General features: G+C 43.9%; 1 protein-coding gene across 1 annotated transcript; it reads left to right on the top strand.

Annotated features, from left to right (window-relative positions):
- Window positions 1–746: 746 nt before the first annotated feature.
- Window positions 747–21,431, top strand: LOC115394042 (vasoactive intestinal polypeptide receptor 2-like). The gene is made up of 13 exons (XM_030099166.1): window positions 747–931; window positions 3,784–3,889; window positions 4,589–4,696; window positions 5,988–6,085; window positions 13,563–13,660; window positions 14,023–14,161; window positions 15,846–15,996; window positions 16,564–16,624; window positions 16,721–16,790; window positions 18,626–18,717; window positions 19,262–19,400; window positions 20,636–20,677; window positions 20,759–21,431. The coding sequence occupies exons 1-13, from the start codon at window positions 872–874 to the stop codon at window positions 20,927–20,929; spliced, it is 1,335 nt and encodes a 444-aa protein (XP_029955026.1). The 5' UTR covers window positions 747–871; the 3' UTR covers window positions 20,930–21,431.
- The last annotated feature ends 116 nt before the right edge of the window (window positions 21,432–21,547 follow it).

Here is a 21,547-nt window from a genome sequence, read left to right as displayed (position 1 = left end):
AATAAAGTGCTTTGATTGGCTAAAACTCAGACTGGTTATTTGGATTGTTTCTGTGTGTGTGTGTGTGTGTGTGTGTGTGTGTGGAGACGCAGACTGTTTCTGAACATGTTAATTTGGCAAAATTAAATCAATGAGCCCCGTAGAGTCATCCTGTATTAAATTAAACATTATTATAACTAAATATATTGATAATATATACATTTTCTTCATGTGTCCTCTGCACCACAACAAAGAAAAACTTGAAAGTTTAAATTTAGAGGTTTATTCTGGTGAGATCTGTCATTTTTATTGGAGGTACACTTCAACTGCGAGAGACAGAATGTTAAACAATATTCCATAAAATGTAATTATATGATTTTTAATTAGTTTGCATTTTGTTGCATGAGATATGCATTTGATACAATAGAAAAACAATTAAAGGTCAAACATTTCATGCAGTTCTTCACATTGCTGCAGGAATCTCTAAAGTTTCATCTGATTATAACGTTTAATGTCCACGTGAGGTCGCTGTTGTTTAATCACAGCGCTTGTTGTGGGCCAACGCTGCGGGAGCGCGCGTGGGCCCAAGGTGCACTGACGGGGCACGTGTCACGGGCACGCGCCTCGTTCCTCCTCCTGGACTCGGGTTCAACTGGAACTTAAAACTCCTTCATGCTCCTTCGACACCTGGACGATTTCCTCTCTCGTCAAGCCGGTGCGCAAAGCAGGACTTGAACGCCTCATTTTTTTTTACGCGCCGCCGCCGGGATCCCAGACTTGAGCGCGTGCGGTTCCTGCGTGCGCCTTGTCCCGCACGTGTCACCTGCTGAGGATGACGCCCAGGTGAGGCGCTGCCGGGTGGGCTCGACCCTCCGCCGGGGGACATGCGACCATGTCCCGCTGCACGCTCCGGCTCGCGCGGCTCCTGCTCGGCTTCACGCTCATCCACACGGTCAGTCAGCCTTCATATTAATAATTTTAATATTGTTTATGTTTCTGAATACCGCTATGACTCTTTAATGTTTTATTTTATACACGTTTAAACGTCTTTACATTAGTTTTACTGCTGCTCAGTGACACTTTACATGTTTCTTCTCTGTTTTACGTCCTTTTCATGGGATTAGACAGTCATAATAATACAAAAGTATTCTCTCTATGACCATGTCCACTTTGATTTATCGTCATTTCCTGTCTGTGGCTCTTTAAAATAAACTTTCGCGTCTCTTTCTTATTATTTTAACCCTCGTTGGAGTTTTCTGCGTGCGTAAATCTTCCCACCTTTTGTTTATTTGACACCATTTAGACTTTCTCAGAGCTGTAAATCACTCAGACTGTGACCAGTGACTACCGACTGACCGAACTGCTGAAGCTTTTCTTTGTTTAACTGAATTATGGATTATCCAGGCTGCAGCCCCTCATCAATGTTTTAAGTTCAGCTCTAAATTTACACATTTCCCGGATCTATATATAAACTCCTGGTTCTTGAAGTCCTGCCATGGTGTGTGGGTGTGATGTGACTGCATCCTCAAAGCACTCCTGTGGATATTTTACCCAAAATCCTCCTTTTTAGATGGAGTTCAGTGGTCGAAACATCCTCTCAAGTACTGAAAACATGACTCATTTAAGATTTATTCAGTGGTGAAATCCCTTTTTGGAGTACAACAAAAATGAATTAAACAGCTTTACACAAGAGCAAACATTAAAGAGAGATAATACAGGTAGTAAAATGAGTTTTTACATCTTCAATGAAAATGTCATGCTGTTTTACAACCAGTTATATGAAACTCTCTCAACGTTCTTCTTCTTTAATAACTACTGGAGTTACTTAAACAGTTACTGACAGCTGAAGTTCCATCAGCTGGTGGGAGGAAGATGCTCTAATGGAAACAGGCTGCCAGGAGGAGAAACAGGAGTCTAGTGAAATTGTAACTGTTGAGAGGATCAGCAACTAACACAGTGTTCAGTGGGAAGTCGTGGAAGCGCTCGAAGAGGACCAGTTTGTGCTGGAATGCGTTCAGTGCGCAGAAAGACTGGACTCAGTCTGGAGTCAGCGTGATCTTCACATCTAAGAACTGTTTTGTTGAGATTTTGTTCTTGCGTCGTGTCGTTCGTGTAATAAAAGGCGGCTGTAGCGTTCTGGCGAGCTTCTGCAGGTCTCGTGTTTTTTCTGAGAGCAGCCTTTATTGGTGAACAGAGTCATTACAGTCGATGTCCAAGCAAAACTTCTTCTTAATAATGTGTTCATTGTCTAAAAAATTGTTCTGCAGGATCCACTTAATAACACCGGATGCTCTATGAGGGTCGCCGTTGTTCATGTCTGATTTAGTTACTGAAAATAAAAAAAGTTATTCAGCTGTGAAAGATGCTCGTTTATTATGTGGCATATATGGTAAATGTGATTCTCCAATCGGGTGTTCTCGACAATAAAAAGTAAATTTCTTATAAGACTGAGACATATTTAAAGGTGTTTGTTGTGTGAAAAAACAAAAAACCCACTCCAGAGTTCAGATGCCAGGCTGGTGTCGTCACCACATTGCTCATGTGAAAGATTACTTTCACCACGTTTGACTTTCACAACCATGGAAAGAAAAACATTTCTGCTGTGCATCAGACGTGAAACTACACGAGCGCGCACGTGTGTGCATGTGTGCGCACAGTACTTAAACAGTCGATGATTTCTGCTTTTTCTATAAATTTGTGCAGAAACATGACGACTAATTCAATTGTTTCTGGTTTGAGAACACTGCAGATAAAAGCTTTTTAACAAGCTCGGGTGCATTTCAAGGGTTTCCTCAAGAGAAGCCTGCTGCAGAGGTGCAACTCCAGTGTCATATTTTTAGACAATTACAGTTCTGATGATGAATGATTGGTTTGTTTCTGGTCATTATTCAACACATAGAAAATACAAACACCAAAAAATAGAGTCCACAATGAAATATTATGATAGAAAATGAGAGAAATAACTTTATAGACTGTAAAGCTTTACTGAAAAATATGTGACAATAGAAGATACATTCAAAATAAAGTATAAACAAATTGGAAACATTGAAAAGAAATATAAAGGGAAAAGGTAAAAATTATTAATATTCAAATACTGAACGATTAAAAATAAAAGCAAGTTAATGAATATTTTCAAAGAATGAATTTTTATTTTTCCATGGAAGCTTTAGATGATAACACTTTCTGAATTTTTCCATTCTCACTCATTTTCTATACAGCACACTGAGGATGTCTGGAACGTCCCTCAGCAGGTGTATCATTATAGAGAGACTGTAGATTTATGATTAATCGGAAGCGGAAGCAGGTCTGTGCAGACGGCGCTCCTCGGCTGCGTGTCGTGTCGACCCTTCCGTTTGTGCGCGTGCCGTGCGTGAAGTGTTTTCGTCTTCCTCTCCTCTGACTGGACGGGCGCTTTGATCGGCGTCTCCCATTCCTGGCAGGGAACCGTCGTGAGGTTTCAGAGAGCAGCAGATAAAGCTGAGGGTTTGGTGTGAGGTAGAAACACGCTGACGGGTCTGAAACACCGAGGCTTATCTGGACGTAAACACACACACATTACTTGTATTTATTTACTACCAACAGCGCTCACAGAAGACACTCTGGAGGTCTGAGTTTCCCTTCCAGGGAACATTCCTCAAAGAGCCAACTGTAGAAACCTGAACTTTAGTCCAGAGGAGCTGAGGCACGTTTATCAAACGCCGGCGTGTGCGGCAACCTGCGAGGTGAACTTTTGACCGCAGCAGGAGGGATTGTTCTCCCGTCGCTGCCGGGAGATAGTAACGCCGATACGCGCCGTGCCGACAGGTCCATGGAGGGTTTTCTCACTGCCAGCTGCACTGGGAGATGCAGAGAGCCCACAGAGAGTGTCAGAGAGAGCTGCAGCAGCACACCCAGGCTGGCCCGGCTGCAGGTACACACACACACACACACACACACTAACGCACACTTTTCCTTTACTCGTGTGACAGCAACTTGGAAATGATTATACACAAGTACTCTCCTGTGAAGTTATGCAGGTGTGTGTATATATCTACACATTTACTGTCAAGCACATGTGCATGTACTGTGCAAACAGCACACACTCACACACACAGCCAGTTATTTTGCATTTTGATTAACAGGCCAGAAAATCAGCAAATTGTTAAATATATTTAGTTCATGATTCGTGAATAAATCAGAACTGCCCAACTTTAGATATTTGAGATTCACTCATTTGTTGATTTTCCTCCTTTTAACGCATTTTATCTTGTAAAATTTGCTCTTTACGGCTCTTTTATGATGTGAAGTGTGATTTTCTGGGTCATGTTTGGGATAGAATCATAACAGACAGGTGAAGGAGCCGCCAGAGCCTTTCATGTTTGCCTGATTTATGATGTTCGAGTGTTAAACCATCACAAGATCAGTGCGTCGGTGAAACAGGAAGTTCTGTTCTGCTGTGTGTGTGTGTGTGTGTGTGTGTGTGTGTGTGTGTGTGTGTGTGTGTGTGTGTGTGTGTGTGTGTGTGTGTGTGTGTGTGTGTGTGTGTGTGTGTGTGTGTGTGTGTGTGTGTGTGTGTGTGTGTGTGTGTGTGTGTGTGTGTGTGTGTGTGTGTGTGTGTGTGTGTCCTCAGGATGCCTCGGGGAGTGGGACAATGTTTCGTGCTGGCGCAGTGCGGTGGTCGGCGAGGTGCTGACCCTCCCCTGCCCCTCCTCCTTCCTGCTCCTGTTTGGCAAGAAGGGTGAGCTCCGCCCCTCAGACGCTCCGCTCCTCTTCCTCCTGAAGCTTCACCTCCATCACCTCCTCACCCTCTTCTCACGACACGTGAACTAGATGACTACAAAGCGATCCGCAGCCCGGCCTCAGCGTTATTACTCTGAATCCTGTCAGGGACGGCGGGATGGGATGGTTTTATTTTTATGTGCTTTCTATCTGGAGGATGTAATTTCATCAGCCCAGATTAAAGCGCCTCTTCTGTCTGACGTCAGCCGGCCGCCTTCCTTCCTCCCGGCTGCTCGTTCCACAGCTGACTTCCCAAACATCTCCTTCTTGGCGTCCTCGCTTCGTCCGTCCTGCTGCTGCTTCCTCCTTCCATCGCTCTCACTTTCACTCCTGCTTTCATGTCTGCCCTCCTCTCTGCTCCTTTGTTTCGTTGCTATTTATAAGAAATGAAACTGACAACGACACACAATCATTTGTTGCTTGAAAAAACTCAACATTGGATTTATTTCTGACTGGATTTCTGTAAGAGTTTGTCCGCCCCTGACAAAACTGTCAGGAAGGAATAAAAAGGCGGATGTAGATCAGTTTACAAGATCAAAACTAAACCGCTTGTATTTGAGTTAAAAAGAAAACGTGGTCAGAGAAAGAAGTTCTGATAAGACCAAGACAAAAATCTAAAATTGGAGGTAAGAATCATGATTATATATCTAAAATCTACAGGGAAATCTAACCAGTGAGGCTGATCCAGAGTACAGAAGTTGCAAATGTACAAATATAAAATCAACAAATGTATGATAAATTGCATTTGAAAAGTACACGAAAGCTTCACAACTAAACTGTAGGTTGATATTATAAATGAGAATCAGTTTTCAATTAACTTACCTGGTAAAATAAAGGTTGAATCAGAATAAAATAACTGAAGGAAAACAGTAGCACAAACAGGATCCAAAGATGTCCAAACTCATTAAAACCAGCAAGAAGGAAACCAGGAAGGATGTTTTTTAAAGCCACCTAACTCTTATTGCTCTTTAAACTTGATAAAAGATCTACGAACACTTTATATCTCTATATATACAAGATACTGTACAGTTGAAAGAGCGCAGGTACTCTGATCATAACTTCCACTCCTCATATCTGTAGAACAGCTGTGAACCATCCACAGCTGTTCGTCTCCTGGGATAAACCTGCAATGACTCAATAAATATATGCTAACTGCTAAAACAAAACAAACAAACATACCCTCACATAGAAGTCAGGAGGAGTTTGACCTGTGACCTGGGCTGAGGTGTTTCCTCCTTTGTGTGTTCCAGGTAACCTGAACCGGAACTGTACAGAGAAAGGCTGGTCCAGCGTTTACCCCGACATCACCGTGGTCTGCTCGTCCTACGACACCGACGAGCCCTCAGAGGTGTGTGTGTGTGTGTGAGTGAGATACGTCTGTGAATCATAACATTTCATTAAAATTCACCAAATCGTTTTTGTCATCATCTTATTTAAGTGAAGACAAACTTCACTTGAAAAGTTATTTTTTTTAGTTTAGTCAACTCTGCGTGACCCTTTAGATTCCTGTAATTTGAAGTCATTTCACTTTATAAATCTTCTGTACTGCGGTTTTATTATCACAACGGTTTCCTTCCTGCGTGCAGTGCAGGACGAAAAGCTTCATGTTCAGCAGATTTCAGCAGACGAGGCGATTGACGATTGACCGCGTGCGAAAGAGAAACCTCAGATGAGTGTCTAGTGAAGTAAACTGCCTTCAGTGATTATTTCAGGTCAGACTGTAACAAACACTTCCTGAAATGAGCGTTCAGGAGGAGTATTCAGTTTGTCTGCGCTGGCGAGACACGGGCTTAAACCGGAGGAGTTCAGTTTACGGTCTCGTAACTCTTCACTAGAAGAAGGTAAAACTTCCCGGATCTCCTGCTCCAGCTGTGGGTTTGAGCGTTTGACCCGGTGAATGTTGCAGGTGGTCGACTCCGCTGCTCCCTGCGCCTCCTGCACATGTTTGAAGCTCTGAGCCGCCTCCAGGCCTCCCGGAGTCTTCCCCGTTATTGCTTCTGATGGCGGCTGCATTCCTGGATCCTTTGTTTGGCAGCGAGCTCTAAATGAGCGACTAACATCCAGGGTTAGGGGGATATCCGGAAACATTATTGTGGACATGCTGCCTGGTAAACTGTGCCACACACTCATCCTTCGTCCTGTAAATATGAAATACTGGAGTGAAATCGGAGAACTTTACAGGGATGCAGAAGGATCTCGTTATGTTTTGTATTCACAGCAGTGTTGTTCATTTATAGCTATGTTTTTGCAATTGTCACCAGCAGGTTTGCAGAATTCTTTTCTGGAAGAAATTTCTGCTGGTAGGTTGTAACACTGCCTCCTAGTGGCCGGGGAAGCGCCTTCATTAGGTTGTGGTTCTGAGAAATGTATGAGTATTTTAATGATTTTTTTCCATCTTATGTGACATAAGATAGGTTTCCAAACACTGTAACTGTTTATGACTTGGGTCAACACTTGGATCTTCACCTGTCTGTTCCCTTTATCGGCTCATGCTGAATTATTTCACGCTCCTGAATTAGCTTGCATTGCATTTTAAGGGACCATAAACTAATTCTCCGAAAATTTTGGACCTGCGCCCTTTCCCTATCATTGACAAAGTAAGATAAGCTCATAAATACCTTTTTTGTGTCTGTGCATCCAGTGGCTGGATCCCAGCTGTTAGCATCGTAGTTAGCTTAGCTCAATTGCTGGAGGTGAATAGGAGTCAGAGCCGGACTGACGAAAGTGGACAAAATACTCCTTCCAGGGGACAGCGTATTAGCACGTGAAGTAAGTCCGAATGGTTATAAAACATTTTAAAAGGCGTGTTTTCTTTTCAATCCATCAAAGCTAGGGTTGGCGATCTTGGGAAACTAGCGTTAGCATCTAGCATCTCCCCAAGGCTCCGCCTAGCTAGCTCCACCCAGCTCCCACCCCATTGGAGGAGCTCCCGTTGGGAGCGGAGACGCAGAGACGTTCGCGGCGCATGCGGTGCGCGCGGCACTCCCGCGTCCAGTGCGTTCCTGGCGTAACCTGTCCTCAGCGCTTCGTTTCTTCGTTTTTTTTTATTTGCACAACGCCAAGGTATGGCGCACTGAACGGTGAGTGAATCCCCAAACATTCAGGGTCAGTGCACGCGTACATGTACGCGCAGGGGGCAGGTCGAACGGTGAAGGGATTTGATTGGTTTAAAAAAAAAGGTGTCCCCTCAAGACTATTGGTTGCTGTTTGTCCCGCTTTACTCCTGCTGTAGATAGCGGATATTTTCCAAACTACTTTAAAAACACGCTATGAATTGCTTCCCATCGGGTCATAAAGATCATTTTAACCAGTATTTAAAAAAATGTATCTCATTCAAATCTCCAACCCTAGCTTTAAAATAACGTTTTGATACACACAGACCTGCGCGTGTCCAGTGCTCCGCGGAAGGATATACCGGCGCACAGCAGTCAAAACAATAGACTCACCTCCAGCAGTTGAGCTAAGCTAACTACGATGCTAACAGCTGGGATCAAGCCACTGGACACACAGACACAAAAAAGGTATTTATGAGCTTATCTCAATTTGTCAGTGATCGGGAAAGGGCGTGGGTCCAAAATCTTCGGAGTATTCCTTTAACAAGACGAAAAGGGAAAACCGCTCTGAAACTCTTTTTTTCCCCCTGCCTCTAAAATATGCATCTTTTTTATTTTTTTATCCTCTTTTTGTCTTCCCTCTCACATTCCTGCATCTCCTTGTTTACAGGATCTTGTTTTTTCTTGTCTCTGGACTGTTTTTCTTTCATTTTGTACACAACCATTTGACCCTTAGAGCATTTTTACACAGTTTCTGTAGAAGTATTTGTTGTAGTCAGACTGAGACGTGTGGGTGTTTTAATCTCACTTTCACGATGCTCCTGCAGCTTTTGCAAAATCTGTTTCGACGATGGCTTTGTGCTTTAGTTTTGGGTGATCAGAGCAACGATAACTCGGAGGATGTGGCTGCTCTGCATCGGGCGTTTGGCTGAAGCGGAGCTGAAACAGAGACTGAGAGATTACTGCTGATATATCAAGACTCGATGACGATGAAAAACAGAGAAATTTCCGTTTTGCTCAATAGTGTTGTCAGAAAAATGGCTGAAGGACAAATGAATATTTCCGAGTCTTTGTCTCCAGAGTTGTTATGGGGATTCAAGTCTGCATTTTAGCTACTTTTTGCACTTTTTTTGTCTAAAATTACATTTTTGATGCACAAGATGGCAGTTTGAAGCATGGTAGCATTTCCAAACATGATCTACTTTGACTCACGTATTCAGGGACAAAAATCCACAATCGGTCTCTTTCACAATATCATCTCTGTTATCATATAAACTGTGCACCGGAATTTCTTAAACACTGCCAGAAATGATGCAGCAAATCTTTCATGGTTGCAACCCAGACACCTGCTGCCTTTTCCACAAACTCATATTTTATAAGGGATATAATCAGGGTTTTGCTCAAAACAGTGTTTTGAGGTGTTTCTTTTTCAACATTACCAGATGTCGAACAGAAATGGTGACCTTTTTTCTCTTATTGTGACATCTTTGAGTTATAGTTTTGTTTTGTTTTGTTTTTTTGAAGAGAAACATATGAATGTACCTCAGACTTCTCACTTTTCATCTTTGGAATCAGTGTTCAAAGGTCAAAATCATCCAGCATGCATTGAAATTAATGAATTACATGAACGAAAACAACATTTATCAAGAATTTTTACAAGAGTCTTGTGACGTTTGGTCCATCTGCGCTGCCGACCGTTGATTTATGACCGAGTGACCTCCTGTGAAGGGAGGCGCCTGGCCCAGAGGTTGAGAACCGCTGGTCTGCTGTGTGTCAAACACAATGGCGAAAAGCGTCAACAGCCTAATAATATCAGTCACTGGGGACATTTTTCAAAAGAGCTGTACTTTTTTATTGGACTTATTTATCTAAGTCAAAGCTGTAATAATGGATTAATATTGGTTTAAGCCTTGACCCTGAATGTGACGAACCGGGTTTGAATCCCGTCTAAAAAAACTGTCTGCGGACGGACGACGGGGGTCGAGCGCCAGCGGCTGACGTCGGGTCTCCGCAGAATGTTTTCCAGACGGAAAAAGCCTCCCGTCTCTCTTCAACAGGAAACGAGCGCGAAGCTCCGCCGAGTGTCACCCTGTCGGAATCCCACACCTGAGGGGCTCTGCGGAGGATCACCGCCCAGCTGTGTGTCCGTGAGAACCTGCAGCCGTGGCGGCAGGAAGGCGCCGCGTCCCGCCGCAGCACAGGCTGCTGAAAAGATGAAAAAAACGTCCGTAATTTGATATCGACTGCAAATTAATCGCAGCTCCAGCTGTGTTAGTGTAGCGTTGCTCTGATGCATCAGCTGAGTCTAAACACTGCGCGGCTCTAATGATCGATTCGTCCATTCAGCTCAGTTAGTCGGAGGGAGATTAGTTATTTCATTTAACTATTTTTCAGTATTTTCCATCTGAAGTTCAAGTGGCATGGCCAACTTTTATGAGGTATTGCGGGACGTCGTCCACCAGTTGTAAATATTCCCCCACAAAGACGAATCCTGGCATCGGCGTCTCATTCCTGGGCCCGACTCTCACGGCGTCTGGCTGGAAGCTGACAGCCTGCTCTCTCTCTCTCTCTCTTTACGTCCAAACACGCCGTCGCTCGCTTCCTCAGAGCTGAACTTTAGGCCCAGCAGCCTCGCCGGACGCGGGCGCCGTTCCCCAGGTTCAGCAACCGTTATTTCCAAGGCTGCACGTTCCAGCAGAAAGTTTGGTGAAACGTCTTTTTTGAAAAACTGATTCAGTTAAAACCTTGAGACAACTGCTGGTTCCAATCCAGCAAAACAAAGTCTGGAATTATAAATAAATAAAAGTCCAAACTGACTTTCAGAAGTGTGATTAAAGAAACATTAGCAGGCAGACGTGATGAAAAGCCTCCAAAAATGGAGATCTTTAAGTAAAATACATGCGTCTGTTAATCAAGAGCAGCAGCTGCGTGAACAGATGTTCCGCCAGTTTCACGTCGGTGTGTGTGTGTGTGTGTGTGTGTGTCTGTAACGTGAGAAAGGCTCTGATTCAAATATAAGAGTGTGTGGCTCCTTACAGTATGTGGGTGCATTCATGCATGTGTCTGTGTGTCTGATTGGGAGTGTGATGTGTGTTCACGTGTCTGTTCAAACGCACACGTGTGTGTGTGTGTGTGTGTGTGTGTGTGTGTGTGTGTGTGTGTGTGTGTGTGTGTGTGTGTGTGTGTGTGTGTGTGTGTGTGTGTGTGTGTGTGTGTGTGTATGTTAATGACCAGATGGAGAGTCAGAGGTGGGGAATGTTGTTTATAAATGACCGGAGAGCGATGGACAGCAGGCACACAAAGGGAAAACACACACACACACACACACACACAAAGACAATAACATGCAGAAAAAAACTCGCACATTTACATACAGTACATACACCAACAGAAGCACGCAAATTTCCACAAACTTACGCACGCACGCACACACACGCGCGCACACACACACACACACAGTGTCAGTTATACATTATATACACACAGAGACAAACACATCCACTCATTTTTAGCACACACACATACAAACACACAATCAGACAAAATCCAGATGTTCTCTCTCACACACACGCACACACACACACACACACACAGAGTTTTGAGATGGGCCAGACCCTCATTCTAACCTTGACCCGGCGATCTTCTGGTGAAAGAATCTCTCGGCGCTGCAGAAGAGAAGCAGGCGACTGTTCTTCATCATCTGGCCACAGAATCGTCGCCGCTGTGGGAACAAACCGCTGGAGAACGCTGCTGTCTCTATTTATTGTCCCGTTACGCGGAGCGATGCAGGGTCGCTTTGTGGAAGGGAAGGAATCTTTTGTGTTGAGCATCTGGAGTAAAACACAGGATGAACATGAAAACCTTCACACAGAAATAACATTCAAACTAATTCAGTTTATTCTACTTTTTAAACTCATCATCATCTTCGACCGTTTGGTAAACTGGTTTAGACTAGTTTTGAGCCCATTTTAGAGCAGTTGTGGACTGGATATGAAGTGTTTTCTGGGCTCGGTGTTTGAACTAGTTGAAGGTCTTTAGTCACATGTCATCCTCATTAGAACCGTTTTATGTTTTAGGCAGGTTGAGGTCTGCTTTTTCGGGATATTTTACGTTAGTTATAAACAGGCAAAAGAGATTTTGACACTTTAAGCTGGTCTTGGTCATATTTAAGACCAGTTTTAGACTGGTTTTTGGCACATTTTAGAGTTGGCGTCACTTATTTGAGACTAGCTATTGACCAGTTTTGGACATACTTGGAGAAATAAAATCTTTGAGAGAGCTGTAAATGATCTGTTGCAGTCATTTCTGGATGAACACGATATCCTGGAGTTACTGATAAATCTAAAAGTGACCTTGTTTGTGCTCTCCTCTGAATCCTCCTCTGCTTCTCCAACACTTATATTCCAATGACTTTAAAGCCTGAATGGTTTGAAACTTTGAAAATTTAATAGAAAGAATACAAAAGTCATGTTGTTTGGCGTCTTCGCCTGCTGTGAACCCGCCTCTGTTGGCTCGGCCCTCCTGACGCTTTATGTAAAATGCCAAATCAAATTAGCTAAGAGTGCTTTTAAACTGCTTTTAGCGTTCCCTGAAGTGCTTTACATTGCTGATCACATTGCTTTGAGGTCTAAGAGGAAGGTCAGAGGGCGTCAAATCCTTTTTTTTTCTGCTAACAAACTCCGCTCTGCACGCTACAGGCTGCCTTAAGGCCCTTCTTTAAAACCCGGCTGCTCCTCTGCTTTTGACCCAGCGTGAGACTTTGCTCTTGATTTGAATGTTTTATTGTTTTATCATCTTTTATAGATTTCTATGTTTTGTTTTTATGATCTCTTATAGACCGAACTTCAGTTTAGCTTTATGGTCTGTCCGAGGCCTAACAGGAATTCAACCGGAGTTAACTGGAACTGGCTCCAGAATCTACGTTTCTATGATTATTCATGTTCTGAACTTTGTGTGGGGTTTTCAAATGGTTCAGCTTCATTATAGACATATGTTTGACTAGATCGTTACTCCTTTTGGATACATACCAAACCACCTTTCCTTGTTTTGAGAGTTTTTGAGACCAGTAAAGTAGTTGGTGAATCGTTGCCTCTGAAGTCATCTGTTCTCAATAATTTGCGCATTTTGTGAAACAAACAAATGTGATAATTTGAATCGTTGCTTCACAGCTTGGTTAAAGGCCTGCAGCTGACGTCTCGGTGCAGCAGCACAGCGCTACCCTCCATGTGTCGATGGAGCAGGAAGGAGTTTTGCATGTCTGCATGATCTCGTACGTCGCTACAGTTGAAAGTGAACAAGCGTGTCTCCTGTTCAGTGGTTTTGTACATAGAATAAACCCTCATCAACACTCAAGAATCCTGGAACACAGACCTTTTGTCTAATGAAACGAGTTGCTGCTTCTGATTGGCTCCTCATTGGCTCGGATCCTCGCCATCTTTGCTGGCTTGAAGGTGTAAACAATAAATATTCATGTGACAAGACAATATGGAATTATGAAGTGGCAGGATATTGTAATAAATTAGCATATGTGTGCATTTGTGCAGCATCAACAAACTCAATCAGTGGTGATTGAATCAAGCATAAAGATCCCCATTAAAAGGCGTTTTCGTCGACCGGTGAGATGTTGTTTTTTTTCCCCAGCCTGCAGTTATGGAATATAATTCAAGGAGGGCAGCAGCAGCTGTGCTTCACCTCATTTGATCACGGACTTTGACGAACGCTCCGATTGTTCTCGATTCCATAAACAATGAATAATTCTCCGCCTGTCTCCAGCTGGTCTTCTACAAGGTGGTGCAGTTCCTGGCCACTCTGGGCCACAGCCTGTCCCTGGTCACTCTGCTCACCAGCACCGTCATCCTCTGTTTGTTCAGGTAAACACACACACACACACACGCGCGATGCAGATGTATTGTTGAAGTTTCTTTTCATTGAGTGCCAGTAAGAAGCAGCGAGTCATTTGGACAATTAACTACAAATTAATTAATTTGGACATGAACTGGACACATGAACTCTGTCTTCGGTTCTATTTATAAGTTGTGAAAACACTGGGGTGCTCGGGGTGATAACGCTTTGTTACAGAGAAGTGTGTGAGGCTCGGCCTGGACGCGCTCCAGCTGCTGGCCGGGCCGCCGCCGCCGCCGCTGTGTTTAGATACCTCATCCCTCAGTGGATTCGCGCCCTGACACCTCCTGTAAACACACGCCCCCGCGTGTCGCCGTGTCCGTGTGCACAGGAAGCTCCACTGCACGAGGAACTACATCCATCTCAACTTGTTTGCCTCGTTCATGCTGCGCGCCGCCGCCGTGCTGATCAAAGACGCCCTGCTGTTCCCCGACGACGAGGCCGCCGACTGCAGCACGCAGCCGTCACTGGTGACCCACACACACACACACACACACCCGCCGGTGGTCACACACTGATGATGGATCCACTGGGGATCTGTGTAGAAATCCACTTCACTCAAAATGACATAAGAAAGTCAAACTTTTCATGTAAAAAAAAATGATTTATAGCTAGAAAATCCCTCAAGAACCAGACTTGTAATTTTTGTAGCATAAACTTCCAAAGGTTCCTGAAGCGGCGCTTTCTGAAGTGGGAGTAAAAAAAAAAAGATTATACACACACTTGCACAGGGAGAACATGCAAATCCCACACAAAAACTCCCAAGTTGTACTGAGAAGATTTTCTCAGTGCTGACTCAACACACTCGATACACTCATCACCTGCCATGAACTCACCAAACATCACAAGAGTCAGGATGTTTAATGTCATGTATTCAGCAGATAAACACAGCGTCTTACAGCAACGTAGCTATTTATATCCCGTCTCACAGCGTGCAACAGATGTAACAAAAACTTAAAAGGTGCAAAAATATCAATGGATTAAATCTTGTCAGTTGATTTTTTGCACCAAAAAAGGGATTCTTTCACCTTGTTGATGTCAACAAAGTTTAGATCTGAATCTACTGTATCTGCAGACCTTGTGACCTCTGATTTAATCTTAATAATTCTCATCTCTGGTCTGTTCTCTGCCTTTAGGCTTTTGGACAAGTGATAATTCAGTTTTGTCCTCATTTAGCTTCAGGAAGTTACTCCTCATCCATTTTTTAATCGCTGACAGACAGTTACAGCTGCATCGACTCTTGGACATCCAGCATCCAACCAGAATCCACCATTTGAGACTAAAGTGGTGCGAGAGTGAGTCCAAAGTGACTTGTCTTAGAGAGATCATAAAATATTTATCTAACATGTTTCATCTGGTCTGCTGATGATGCAGCGTTCACTACTATTATGAAGCAGATAGATGTTACGTCTCTTTGCGTTTCATGTAATTAAGCAGAAAGTGGTATATAGAACATCCCCCTCAGCAAACGGCACCCTGGATATTCATATAATGAGTAGCTTCACACTGTTTCCTCCGTCTCTGAGGAGCCTCCACCTTCTGCAGCAGGACTCGTCCCTCTGTTTGTGACTACAGAGGGTTTTTTTTTTTTTTCTTCTTCCTCTTAATGACTCCAGCTGGATGTTTTATGTTTGTTGCCATGAGTGAAAATAATCTGGCAGAAGCCCTCTGGCTCCTCAGTAAGAATTTAAACATGTGAGGTATTTGAGGCGGGTGCGCTGTCCCAGAGGTCCAGCTGCAGTCTGAGTTCTGGTACCTCTGCCTTCATTAGTTCAGTTATAGTAGAAGACGTCTCGGTGCTCGTTTGTCATTATCTGCTTATTACACAACATTTCACAACATCCACACAGATTCACTCCCGGATCTGACAGGACTTAACTTGCATGCTTTTCATACCTTAAATAATCCCGGTGACTCCTGGACGATTGCAGCTCGTTTTTCAACACATTAAAAACAGACATACAGTATATCGGAGGGCTTTCAGATGTAGTGAATCGTGTGAGTGTTTTACACCGTCTCGATCACGCATGCCAAATACTGTATGTTAAATACCGTGTTCATGAAATGTGTGTTATTCTGCACACATGTCAGATTGAGGATGCCGTGACGTTCAAGTCAGACACGCGATCAAAGCGTTGGCTGTTTCGGTTGCAGGTGGGCTGCAAGGCCAGCCTGGTTTTCTTCCACTACTTCATCATGGCCAACTTCTTCTGGCTGCTGGTGGAAGGCCTCTACCTGCACTTTCTCCTGCTCGTCATCCGCACCTACGCCGTCCGCCTGCCCGTCTACATGCTCATCGGCTGGGGTAAGGCGACGGAGGTTTCTCCGGTTTCTTTCTGCTGTCAGTGAAAACGTGCATTTTATTTGAATTCTTGTTAATGTGTGTTCATAAAACTCTGAGAGAAATGATGAAAAAGAGGTTTTCCTCTTTTGAAAACATCTCAGGAAGTAAATACACTTCAAACTGAGTGGTTGCGGGTTTAGCCCCCGCTGCTCAGCGGCACTTCAGCTCCTCCCAACACTCAGACTCGGCGACGGGCCGTGCGTCACGCTGGTGAAGTGGACGGCCGTCTTCAGGGAGAGGGCGTCCAGTAAACAGCGCCCCGGCCTCTGTGTTTCCCTCTGTCTCATCCCGCTGCCACGCAACCCCCCCTCCTCCCGCCATCCATCAGCGCCTCACCAGCCCCCCCCCCCCATGCATCACCGTGCGGCCGCAGCTGGTTAATGTAGATGCGGGGCTCATGTTTCCTGCGTGGCACCTTGTGAGGATCTCCAGGATCTGGTAGATTGAGAGTCTAAACACAGCTCCCCCTCCCTCGCTCGCTCTCTCTCTCTCTCTCTTTCTCTCTCTCTCGCTCTCGTTGACTCGCAGGAATCCCGTTTGTGTTCATGGTGGCGTGGATCATTTGTCGGGTCCACATGGAGGACACCGGGTGAGTCCTCCACCTGTCAGTCAATTTTTTTTTTTCTGAACAAAGCTTGCAGCAATTCACTCGTTCACACAGTCATTCGTTTTTCCTCCCGTCCAGGTGTTGGGAGGTGAACGACAACCCCGTCCCCGACCGACTCATCAACTGGCCCATCATGGCCGCCATCATCGTGAGTTTTAGTCCAGCCTCGTCTTTCACAGCGGAGGATTACAGACCAGTGGGAGGCAGGTCTCCTCGCAGGGAGGCTCCAGAACTATTTCAGGAGGAGGCTGAAGCAAAAATAACAGACTGTTACTCATCGTGACTTCATTTCATGAAATGAGATCACATTAAAATCCACAGAAAGTGTAGTTTAGCAAATGCTTTATGTTCTCAGAAGCATAGACGTCAGACTCTGATAAACGGCGTGGATGACGGACATTTTTATACGTGTGAAATAAACAGTAATGTCAGACGGTCTCGACTCGACGGGTTTTCAAGAGTTTAAACCGTAAACTCAGGACAATTAGCGTCACAAAGCTAATGGAACGAGCTGAGAGGACACTTTCCTTTATTCAAGAGAGAAAAATAGCCGCCGCACACGAAGGTATGCAAAAAAAAAAAAAAAAAAGTTCTAGGAAAGTTCATCGAAGTATAAAGTGTATAACACAACCTCCAGAGGGACAGTTTGTTCAATTTAGACTTGAAATAAATCAGGACACCAGAAGACATCAATCAAAAAGTAGTTTTCAATACTGAGGCCCCGTTTACACAACAACATTGTTGAAGCTGAAAACTTTCGTTGTATTTCTGGCTTTGGTCTGCTTACACGACTTGGAGACGTTAAAAAAGCAAGTTTTTTGCGTTTGTCCATCTCCGTGGAAACATGGGAAAATAGAGCTTTTCTGAAACGCTGCTGCTGCGCACCTGTAACGGTAATCCAACTTCATCGTCCGACCATACAAACGTCCGTTTACTGGTCATTGTTATTGGTCTTTGCTGGCCGAGCAGTTCTAGTTTGGGTTTTCCAAAACGTAATCATTCAAGCACGCCATTTAAAAGCGTTTTGTTTTTGAAACAGGAAGTTCACTGTAACCGAATCGTCCTCAGAGAAGTTAAAACCAGAAAGGAAAAAGTTTAAAGAATGTTGACGATGGGAAAGTACAGACTTTTAATGACGGCAATAAAAGTAAAAGGACTTAAAGTAGGCATGGCTAAAGTATTACCCCGACATAGTAAAGAAGTTCAGATGCCTGACTGCTGTTGTTTTATTTATAACAGAACTTTTTTCTTATGTTGTGTTATCGCTGCTCTTTAGCTGTTTATCATGACTTCCTCTCACTCCGATCTCCTCTATTTCTACCATCTGATAAAGAGCCTAATAGTGATTCAGTCATTGAGAAACATCTGCGAGACAAGATAAGCCTCAGATAAAGTGCATTTCAAAACATGTTGGCCAGCAGGTTATTAATCAGACTCTTCTGCTATCGTGAACTTTCCTTGGAGCTGTGTTCGGTCCGCTGCAGCGACATGTTTATTCCCTGTTTGCTTGTTGCTATGCAGGATTTAGGAGACTGTTGGCAACTTTTCTCACTTTTTTTTTTTTTTTTTTTTTTTAGTTAAATGTGCATAATGTGTGAAATTATAACATCTGGAGGGAATTAAACTGAATTCTGCCGTCAGCCAGTTGGTTACTGCACGTTTCTTCTTTTGGCTGATTCCATCTTCCTCCTCCTCTGCTTCCATTAATCTTCTCCGAGTTCTTCCTCTTCCTCTGCTGCCTGGCCGCTCCGTCTTCAACATCCTTTCTCCAATATATCTGTTATGTCTCCTCGGCTCACGTTCAAACCATCTCAGCCTGACTTCTTTTGGCCTTTTTCCATTTATTAGATACGCCTACATTTATTTTGTCGATTCATTTGTCCTATTTTTGTATTTTTTTCATCTTGTTTAATAGCTGTTTTATTGCCGTGTTTCTTCTCTGATGAAGACTTTTCATTAACAAACACTTTTCACTTTTTCCAGATCAACTTCGTCCTGTTCATCAGCATCATTCGTATCCTGATCCAGAAGCTGCGCTGCACTGACGTCGGAGGGAACGACCAATCGCAGTACAGGTACGCCGAGGAAATGAGGGATCATGTTTTAGCCTGCTGGCTGCTGTTGATTCGATTTTTGCACATTTAACACGTCGTCGTAATACACGCCTGCAGACGGATCTTATGTCCTGACTACATTAAGGAATCACTGCTGGATGTGTTTTTAACTCGGGCCGGCGCACGGAAGATCTAATCGCTGCGTCTCGGTCTGCTTAATTAGATTGTAAATTTGTATTTGCTGTTTTAAAAGCTTATAAAGATTATGTCATGCAAAGTGAGGAAGGTAATAGAGGATTGTTTCATTTAAACGCAGCAGTATGAAATAAGATACTGTCTATTTTGGTCTGTCCTCATTCTGCAGACAATAAGAATCTTTTAATTGATTTTGATCTTTTTGAATTGAGCGGTTATGCCATTGGATGCCGTGGTGCAGCCGCCAACGCCGACCAGCTATCAGCATCTAGCAGATGGAATAGTCAACACAATAAGACGTCTTGTAATTATTAACGTCAAACATTTTCGCATGTTGTGTGTCTGTAATGACGCGGTGTGTGTGGTCCAGGCGCCTGGCGAAGTCCACGCTCCTGCTGATCCCTCTCTTTGGGGTGAACTACGTGGTGTTCTTCTACCTGATGGAGTCGGCTGATAAAAACGTGAAGAAGATCAAGATCTTCTTCGACCTCGGCCTCGGATCCTTCCAGGTGTGACTTTCAGGGGAGCCCACGCTTTCATCCAGTTTTAACTAGACTTTACAAACAAATGCTGGACTTCTTATAAACGGTTACACACTTCTTCATGTTGATCTTTTAAGATATGCAACACGTTTTGTAGTTTTACTCATGTTGCCAGATGTAAATCTTACAGTGAAGCACCAGAGATGACTCTGGTCGCCACATCTTCCTCTTCCTCATTTACTCTGCCATAAATACACCACATCTCATTTGAACTTAACGTGACCCTCTCTAAACTTTTGGATGTCCAACTGTTAAACGTCTCAGTACAACTTCCTGTTCTCTAACCAAGAGTTGAACGGAAACATTGACAACAGGCGCCTCATTCGTGAATGGATCGATATTTCCTGCTTCGATTAGGATCGTCATATTGTTGCTCGGATCAGGGAGCTTTTCACACTGGATGAGGGACCAGAGGACCTGAGCTGAAGGCTGTTCACATTAAGCAGGAATGTTTCCCGCCAAGCAGAGCGCTCTGTCAGGAATCCCCCCCCCCTGTCTCCCCTGTTTGTGTCTTCAGCGCCACCTGCTGTCTGCGTCTCGTCCTGCACCCTGTCTGTCTCCCATCCCCACCTGCTGTCCTGACTGTTTGTGAGTGGTGTATATTGAGTAATGGAGCCTTGTTCCACCTACTAGAGCCAGATGTCAGACTGCTGCTGACCTCTAGTGGTTGGTTGCGGTATGTTACTTGTAAATCAGATCTTGCTCACTTTTACCTCCAGCAGAGGTCGGCAACCTTTATGAAACGTTTAACAACTTTTCACCCAACAAATTTGCAAAACGTCTTTTGATTTTGAAGTAAAGATAAAGCAGTTTCTAAAGTGTGAAGCTGCTTTGAATAATAATGAAGACTTTTGCCAGGATTCAGTTGACCTGATTCAGTAGTTTTGAGATGCCGCCTACCTGGACAGGTAAGAACACGCACAGACAGATAAAAATATTTATTTACACATTTTATTAAAAAATCAGAGATGTCTCAGCTTCATTTAGAGACTGAAGGTGTTCCTTATTAGCAGAAGCATCATGCCAATGTATACTGTATTTTAAGATGCAGCGTTACCATGGTAACTCTACCATAGCAGTCAAATATACAGCTAAAAACCTCAGCCTGATAAAAACCAGGGATCAGTGTTGTTTGTTTAACCATTTTCTCTAAAGCTAAACCAGAAAAATAAAGTCAACAGCTGTGTTCCTGTGTCTTTCAGGGTTTCATCGTGGCGATCCTCTACTGTTTCCTCAACAGCGAGGTGAGTCTTCTCGTCCGGCGCCGGTTTGACTCTTCTTTCTAAACGCCTAACTCCGCTTTGTGTCCCGTTCAATGACAAAAGGTTCAGAGTGAGCTGAGGAGGATGTGGAGGCGTTTGTCGCTGAAGCGTTACGTGGGACGGGACTACAGGCCGCACGCCATGTCCATGAGCCGGAACGGCGCGGAGAACTCTCAGCTCCCCAGGAACTGCAGAGCCCAGTCCATCCTGCAGACCGAGACCACCGTGCTCTGACCGGACCGCACGCTTCTGTTTTTACCGAGACTCTGAAAGGATCTGTGGAGTTCTGAAAGACATTTATCTTCTTGTTTTATATTGCTTCACGCAGCAGGGACTCAACTCGCAGCCTGAAGGTTTTTGTAGACCACTGCTGAACGTGTCCAGGTATTTCGGCAGTTTCAACTCTTTTTGTGACCTGGAGTTACTTTCATTTCATGTTTTTAAAATTGTAAAAAAAAGAAGTGCTTTTTAAGAAGATAACTCCATCCTTCAGTACCTGGCAGTTCCTCAGTACTCATGTGTTTTTCTTGACACTGAGAAGCTGGTGTTATGAAAGCCGGACATGCTGATGAATCTTGTTTCGGTGGAGGAATATACATTGATGTGTTGATAAAACTATATTTCACTGCTTTCTGGAAGCTTTGGAATTTCATAGAAATCGTTAATAGTCCAGGAGTTATGGATAAAGGTGAAGGCAGGATGGGAATACAAGGATTACACTCAAGAACCATCTACAGTGGAAATCACTCCAAAAAAAATGAAGTATTAGTATTTACTGTGAAACAATGTCATGTAAATAAAAGGTATGAAATGAGCTTGATCTGATGGTTGATCAGTATTTCTCATATTTGT

Source organism: Salarias fasciatus, chromosome 9 (assembly GCF_902148845.1).
Source record: "Salarias fasciatus chromosome 9, fSalaFa1.1, whole genome shotgun sequence".
NCBI lineage: Eukaryota > Metazoa > Chordata > Actinopteri > Blenniiformes > Blenniidae > Salarias > Salarias fasciatus.
This window is presented reverse-complemented; position numbering and strand designations above follow the sequence as displayed.

Bases quoted from the DNA above. Each gene is read 5' to 3' on its own strand.
- LOC115394042 (XM_030099166.1), top strand. From the start codon at position 872: ATGTCCCGCTGCACGCTCCGGCTCGCGCGGCTCCTGCTCGGCTTCACG. The intron at 3,890-4,588 runs GTACACACACAC...GTGTGTCCTCAG, and splicing joins CCAGGCTGGCCCGGCTGCAG to GATGCCTCGGGGAGTGGGAC. The intron at 16,625-16,720 runs GTGAGTCCTCCA...CCTCCCGTCCAG, and splicing joins GTCCACATGGAGGACACCGG to GTGTTGGGAGGTGAACGACA.